This window comes from Cebus imitator, unplaced genomic scaffold, assembly GCF_001604975.1.
Source record: "Cebus imitator isolate Cc_AM_T3 unplaced genomic scaffold, Cebus_imitator-1.0 Scaffold106, whole genome shotgun sequence".
Classification (NCBI taxonomy): domain Eukaryota; kingdom Metazoa; phylum Chordata; class Mammalia; order Primates; family Cebidae; genus Cebus; species Cebus imitator.
Genome location: NW_016107421.1, coordinates 2860965 through 2868195, shown reverse-complemented (window position 1 = coordinate 2868195; position 7231 = coordinate 2860965). Strand labels below are relative to the sequence as shown.

Genomic DNA, 7231 nt, shown 5'->3' with positions numbered 1-7231 from the left:
CACCATCACCACCACCACCATCACCACCACCATCACCACCACCACCACCATCACTACCATCACCACCACCACCACCATCACTACCATCACCACCACCACCACCATCACTACCATCACCACCACCACCACCATCATCACCATCACCACCACCACCATCACCACCACCACCATCACCATCATCACCACCATCATTTTGTTCAATGTCAAACCCAGTGAGGACCAATATATGAGTCTCTGCCTGGAATTTTCACCATCCTTTCCGTAAATGCCACAATGCAAACCTATTGCAGTGGTAGCTTCTTTTCTGACTCCAAATTTCTATTCCCACTAATGCCAGTGGGGCAGCTGGATTCAATTTTTGATCTGATCTCAAATTTGGTTTTCAAGGTTAAGGAGAAAGAGAACACACACTGGTAACACCCAGACCCATAGGCAGGCCATTATTACTACACGACACGCTAATGGTGAAATAATGGTGATTTTTGGTCACTGTCACAGTGAGTTTTTATTGGTTTCTGCATTGCATCTGCCCTGCCTGGCCTCTTCATGGATGCCTGTCAGTGCACCTGTGTGTCTGCAGCGTGAATCCACAGGAACAAGGCCCCTTTAGATCTCAGTTCTGTCCTCTCCACCTAGTGTGCAGAGCCCCTTCTCCTTCACCCTAAACTGCCTTCCCTTGAACATGGGTTGACTCTGGCAATGAGTCTTCCTCCCAGACAGTCAGCAAAACCAGGGCTGTGCAGAGAGGAGATGTTAAGTCAGTATTTAACTGAGCTGCTATTTTGATTCTCTCGGCTTAACGTGTTCCCTTCCCTAAGTCACCTGGGTTGTCAGTTACCCAGTGGGACACTACTTTCTGGCACACTCCAGGTCCAGAGCTTATAAAGGGAGGGGATGGGAAAGTGCTGATATTCTCCTTATAAATATTCCCATTTTTAAAGATACTTTGTGGTTTTTAACTTTCTCTCCTTCGAAGACAAAGCAAAGTCAACAAGCACTGAATGTAGCCCTCAGAAGGCGTCTGGGAATGAGCGCTCGCCCCACTCCACTCCCTTAACAGAGACACAGAAGGCGTTCTCGACCACCAGGATGCCGAGCCCGCCCCTCCTGCAGGGCACAGGCCACCTGCCCATAGCCCACCCTCTCAGTCCAGCTGCATCTCTGGCGATTGGTTTCTCCGGCCACTGAGTCACTGTGCAGCCTGTTCTGGGAGGAAACACGTCAACCCAGAGTCCTCCAGCCTGGATGTAGAGAGGGGCTGCAGGTGGCTGACGGAGCTGGGAAGCAGCTATTTAGGTGACTGCTGCTGTTCTTGGTGTGTCTGAAGAAACTGTCCAATAAAACATCTTATCCATGGGCTAATTTAAGCATGAGAGATACTCACCTGTATTTTGCAGAAACCTAAACACCCACCTCCCAATCTATCGCATGTGCCTGACACTATCAGGAATCATTTTATAGCATCAACGGTAGTGAGAAAATAACGGAAGCAACGCCACCAGGTCTCTACTGTCTCTTCCAGGAAGTCTTCCCGGCAGCCCCAAGTACTATGGTTTCCAGCTGAGAGGTCAGGTAATTTGCCTAAGGCCAAACATCTGTCAGCAGTGGAGGCCAGGCTCTGAGCCTGGTCTGTCTGATCAGTCCTCATCCTGCTGCCCAGCAGTGGCCTCTGTGGGAGCTGATCTGGCGCAAGGCACCCAGCGAAGGCAAGGGGAGGCTGGGGAGGAGGAGGTGTGTGCTGTTGGCAACCGCTTTCACAGTCATGAGTACCCAGGGAGAGACTGCATCAGATATGCGGCAGAGAGGCAGGGGATCTCCCAGATGTGGCAAGAACCGCAACATCACATCAAGTTCCTCTTCACAAAGGGGCAGCAAATCAGACTCCCAGTCACCCCTGTAGAGTCTTCCTTTAATCCAACAGGACATATTAAGCTTTGCTTCTGGGTCAGCAGTGATCAACCAAAAATTCAAGTCAGATGGTTTAAAACAGGACACCACTGACCTCGGGGGCTGGGCATTCCCTGCTGCGAGGGGCCGCTCTGTGCACTGCAGAATGCTCTGCAGCACCCTTGCTTGCTACCCAGGACTAGATGTCTGCAGTACCTTACCTTCCCACTCTCCTATTCCTGTTGTAACAGCCCGAAGTTTCTCCAGACACTTCCAAATGTCCTTGGAGAGTAAAACCACCCAGGCTGAGGCCCACTATTTAAAAAGCATATACTTGTCATGCACAGAGGTGATCCAGGGAGAGAGTGTTCTTCTCAATTCAAAGGGCTCAGTCAACTGACAGCAGCTATGTCTGGAGTTTGGGGCTCAACTATGTAGACTCCAGATTGATTGGTAATGTCTGCTATGCACAGGGAAGAGACAGGATGGTAGCATTTTTGTCTCCTCTGTAGTTCAGGGATTCTTTGCATTTTAATCACCCAGGGAGTTTTTAAGTACTAAACAGGCTGGCTGTGCACTATGGCTCATGCCTGTAATCCCAGCACTCCAGGAGGCCAAGGTGGAAGGATGGCTTGAGCCCAGGAGTTCAAGATTACCCGGGGCAACACGATAAGACTCTGGCTCTTAAAAAAAAAAAAAAAAAAAAAATTAGCCACACATAGTGGTGCATGCCTGTGGTCCCAGTGACTCAGAAGGCTGAAGTGGGAGGATTTGAGGACTGAACCACTGCACTCCAGTCTAGGCAGCAGAGTAAGTACCTGTCTCAAAAGAGAAAAAAAAGGAAGTACATATGCCTGAGTGCACCCACAGACGATGGATTTATTGATCTGAACCCAGACATCTCATCTCTGGTTTGAACATGCTCTACAGAAAAAAAACCAAGTAGAAAGCCTCATGGCAATGAGCCTCCAGAAGGCATCTCTCCAACCCCCGCCTCCATCCCGAGGCACCCCAGCAGCAGCACAGAAGAGGGCCTGTGGACCATAACAGCTTAGGTATCATCTGAATGGTTAGAGGCACACCTCTGGGAATCTTGGCAGAGTTTTGCCATCCCTTTGTATCCAGTGTGACATGTCTTTAGCTGGAGCCACAGGATAACAAGTGCCTTTATACACACCCACAGCTCTTCACTTCTGACATACGAATCTGTACTCGTCCACACTAAGAAACTCCCATTCTACTCGACATCCAAATCTTTTCTTATCACAATTTTCTCAGTGTTTCACAGAAATCAATGCTAGTCACATTGATATAGTTGAGATTCTACAAATAACATTGAACCCTGTGGCAACCAGGTTTACGTTAATGGACACTCTTCAGAATCGCACTCAAATCTCCACCCAGGGTTGACACTCACGGTGAACAGGTTGGACCGGCGCTTGGACTGCTTGCGGACGGGCGTGGGCGTGTTGGCAGTGGGAGGAACGTCGATCCGAAGTTCCTTCTGGCTGGTGCTGGGAGTCGATGGAACGGAGGAGGAATAGTCACTTAAACTCCCACCGCCATTACTTGTCTGAAATGATTAAAACCCAAGGTTTTACTAACACCACTCAGGAACCCAAGGTCTCCACTGAAGCAAGGTCATAACCAACCAGTGAGCATGAATCCCACGGAAGGGACGCGTGAGATAGGCTGACTTGCATTCATTGCTTTGCCAGGTCTATCAGCACCAAGGCTACAGAGTCTCATCCTGGAATATGCCAATCATCTTTCTCAGTAGAGTCTTCTAAGAAAAGCAGCAGAAGAAAAGGAAGTCTCTTTCATTTAACTTAAGAGATTTCTGAGAGTTCAAATTTGATGGTTTTCTCTTTCCTCTGAAAATGAAAGGGGTTGCTTAAATGGATTCTGTGGTTCCTCCACTGCTCTAGATCAGTAACCACAACTAACATTCTGAAAACGACACCCGGAAAATCTGAGTGTTCTTGAAAGATATTTCAAGACTCACAGAAAATTAGACATAGCAAGTGAAGACATGTTTTTTTTTTGAGACAGGGTCTCACTCTGTCACCCAGGCTGGCGTGCAATGGCCTAATCACACTCACTGCAGCCTAGATCTCCTGAGCACAGGTGATCCTCCCACCTCAACCTCCCAAGTAGCTGAGACCACAGGCACAGGCCACCACACCCAGCTAATTTTCCTATTTTTTATAGATATAGAAATGTAGTTCTGCCATGTTGCCCAGGCTGGTCTTGAACTACTGAGCTCAAGCAATCTGCTCGCCTTGAGCTCCCACAGTGCTGGAATTATGGGCATGTGCCTCTCAGCCCAGCCAACATTAACACTCATGACTGTGCCTTTCTAGGCTCTGACAATACGTGCCGTAATTTACTGGCTTCCGACGCAAACTGAAAGCGTAACACCAAACCTTTTCACCATATCCTTAAAAAAAAAAAAAGTGCCAATGGAATGCCTGCCCAAGAAGCATAATTAGAAAGCAAGCACAGGCAAAAACAAAGCCAACTGTTTCCTTAAGAGGTTTTTGGTTGTGTTCTTCAAAGTGACAATTATTTTGTTTGCTTCCAAGTAAATAATTTTGCAAAATGTTGTTATGGAAAGATAGCGGTGTCTATGGGACCTAAGGGACATGGTGATTACAACTGAATGCCGCTACCAAATTTAAGGATAAAGCAAGATCGGCCATTAAGATTCACTCAGAGCTGCTCAACCTATAAGCAGACAAGGACCACGACCAGAGCAGGGTGGTTTAAATCACCAGCGAGGACCGCAGCACACACCTCCCGCCACCCCCGGGCCAGCATGCCTCATAACACAGGCAGCATGAAGACAGAAAACATTAAAGAATGATTCCCATAAAAATCACTTGGCCACAGCAGTTTCTGAAGAAAATGTTAAGTCAATTACAGCATGCTGTTACTTATAAAGTTGAAAAGAAAAAAAATCAACCTTAGCATTGGCTGGGAACGCTGTTTGCACGTTCTCTTTGCTACTAAGGTGTCTTTCAGTCCGACTTCTCACGTCGCTCAACGTACCTGGCTGATGTGCACGGCGGACACCTGGGCCGAACAGACGGAGGAATGGCTGGGAGAATTGGGGAGCGACTTGCAGGGGCCTATGGACAGCTGCTGCTTCTTCCTCGTGGCAACAATCTTCTGGGCAACTGGTGGGCACACAGACAAAAAGAAATCCATGTGAATCAGTTTCCAAATTCAGGAACAGAGCAGAGACCATCAGTTTGTCATTCCCTTCTTTCAGGGTAATAGCATTCCTGGTTTTTCACTGAGCACAAGACAACCGCAATAAATAGGACATTTTCCAGAGTCTCCTCCCAGTCCCTGCCCTCCATCAGCTGGACATGGCCAGGTACACAAGCTCCGGCCGGCGGGATGACGGCAGAAGGACCATGAGGCAGCTTTCAGGGATCTTCCCAGAGAGCTTCCCTTTGCCCACATACTTATATGTTTTTCCTACTTAATGCCTGAAATGCACAAATGTTACGTAGCCTCTGCAGCATCGTGGAACACAAGGTGACACTGGGAACGGAAGCCACATGGGAGAGAGATGGAGCCGGACTCTGACTCCGGTCCCCTGACTCCACAAGGGCCTCAGCAGCCCTGCACAGACCACCTCAGAGGAATGGGAAGCAAAAAAAATACACACCTATCTAAGTTATTCTAATAAAATGATCTTTTTTCCAGTTACTTGGAACAAAAATAATCCTAAATAAGGCAGGGCAATTTAACCAAACCCCTTGGAAAGACAAAAATCTTTATTTTCCCCAAAGCCTGAAGAATTAATATATATATATATATACATACACACACACATATACATACATATAAACATTTATATATATGCATACACATACACACACACACACATATACTTTATTTTTTTACTGCATTTAAGGTTTGGGGTACATGTGAAGAACATGCAAGATTATTGCATAGGTACATACATGGCAATGTGGTTTGCTGCCTTCCTCCCCATCACCTATATCTGGCATTTCTCCCCATATTATCCCTCCCCAACTCCCACCCCCTGCTGTTCCTCCCCTGGCTCCCCCCAACAGACCTCAGTGTGTGATGCTCCCCTCCCTGTGTCCATGTGTTCTCATTGTTCAACACCCATCTATGAGTGAGAACAGCTATCATATAGAATTATACTCAAGGACATGTAATTATATTAAAGACCTTTTTTATTTAAATATATGACTGAACACATTGGAAGTTTATCTTAATCAATACAAATCTAAATTCAACCAGCCATAACTTCTCTTGGCAAATAGGCTCACTGATAAAGCATACTGAATTTAATTGGAAAGGAAGTCAACGATTAGAAAACTCTTCCTACACCCATAGGTGTCACTACCGAAGAGTAAATACAGTTTTTATTTGAATAGATGTGTGTCTTTGGGGACTAGCAGCAATTAAGTTCAATGATATTCAATCCTTGTCTTTGCCTAGATAGTTGCTATTTTCAAAGATGTCCATGGAAAGGAACACATCATCTCTCCCCAGCAATAGGTGGTAATATAGACGAGGCCCATATAGTGTTTGCAGATAATTTCTTTTCCAAATGAATAAAATTTTAATAAGAAACTGGTTTGTCCACAGCCTATCGGTTTCATGTAAATGAATGATAGTATAAATATGATTAAGTGAAACTGCAATCTATAAAAAAATGGCTCACAGAGATGAAGAAGCAGCTTCATTAGTTACATCCCACCTCCGATAGGCCTCTTATCATCCTGAAAGGATGATATCAATTAATTTATCTTCCGGTAGTGTATTGATCATAGCCTTCATCAGCTAATCATGTTTAAATTACAGAGGAATATCACAGCACTCTGTCACTTCTGAACCATTGGCATATTGATCTGGGGTCTTGAAGACATTTATTAGAATATTTTAAAAGTCATTATATGAACTTAAAATAAAACCTAAGATTTCAACAGATGCAAAATGTGTTGGTCTAGGTATACTAAAATTGCAAAACCAAAAGTAAATCAGACAAAAATCGTAATTGCCTGGGTGAGTGCTAAAGTATTGCTACTTTCTTTTTGAAAAACAGCAAAAAGGGGCTTTGATAATCAACTATACTGAAATCTGATTTTACTGCCAGACTCGGAGTTGGTACTATTCAGCCCTGTGACCACACTGACTTTATCTCGTAAGAAATGCACAGATGTGCCGGGCGCGGTGGCTTAAGCCTGTAATCCCAGCACTTTGGGAGGCCGAGGCGGGTGGATCACGAGGTCAAGAGATCGAGACCATCCTGGTCAACATGGTGAAACCCCGTCTCTACTAAAACTACAAAAAATTA

The 7231-nt window shown here is 45.7% G+C and overlaps 1 protein-coding gene across 13 annotated transcripts in view; it reads right to left on the bottom strand.

Moving 5' to 3' along the window:
• The window catches only part of AGAP1 (ArfGAP with GTPase domain, ankyrin repeat and PH domain 1), a 617831-nt gene that overhangs the window by 318210 nt on the left and 292390 nt on the right, over positions 1 to 7231 (bottom strand). For all 13 annotated transcript variants that reach the window (XM_017537733.2, XM_017537728.2, XM_037741753.1 and 10 more), the window contains 2 exons: positions 4939 to 5066; positions 3305 to 3460 (listed from right to left, as the gene is read on the bottom strand). In XM_017537733.2, coding sequence (XP_017393222.1) covers positions 3305 to 3460; positions 4939 to 5066 — 284 coding nt within the window. The remainder of the gene's footprint in view (positions 1 to 3304; positions 3461 to 4938; positions 5067 to 7231) is intronic.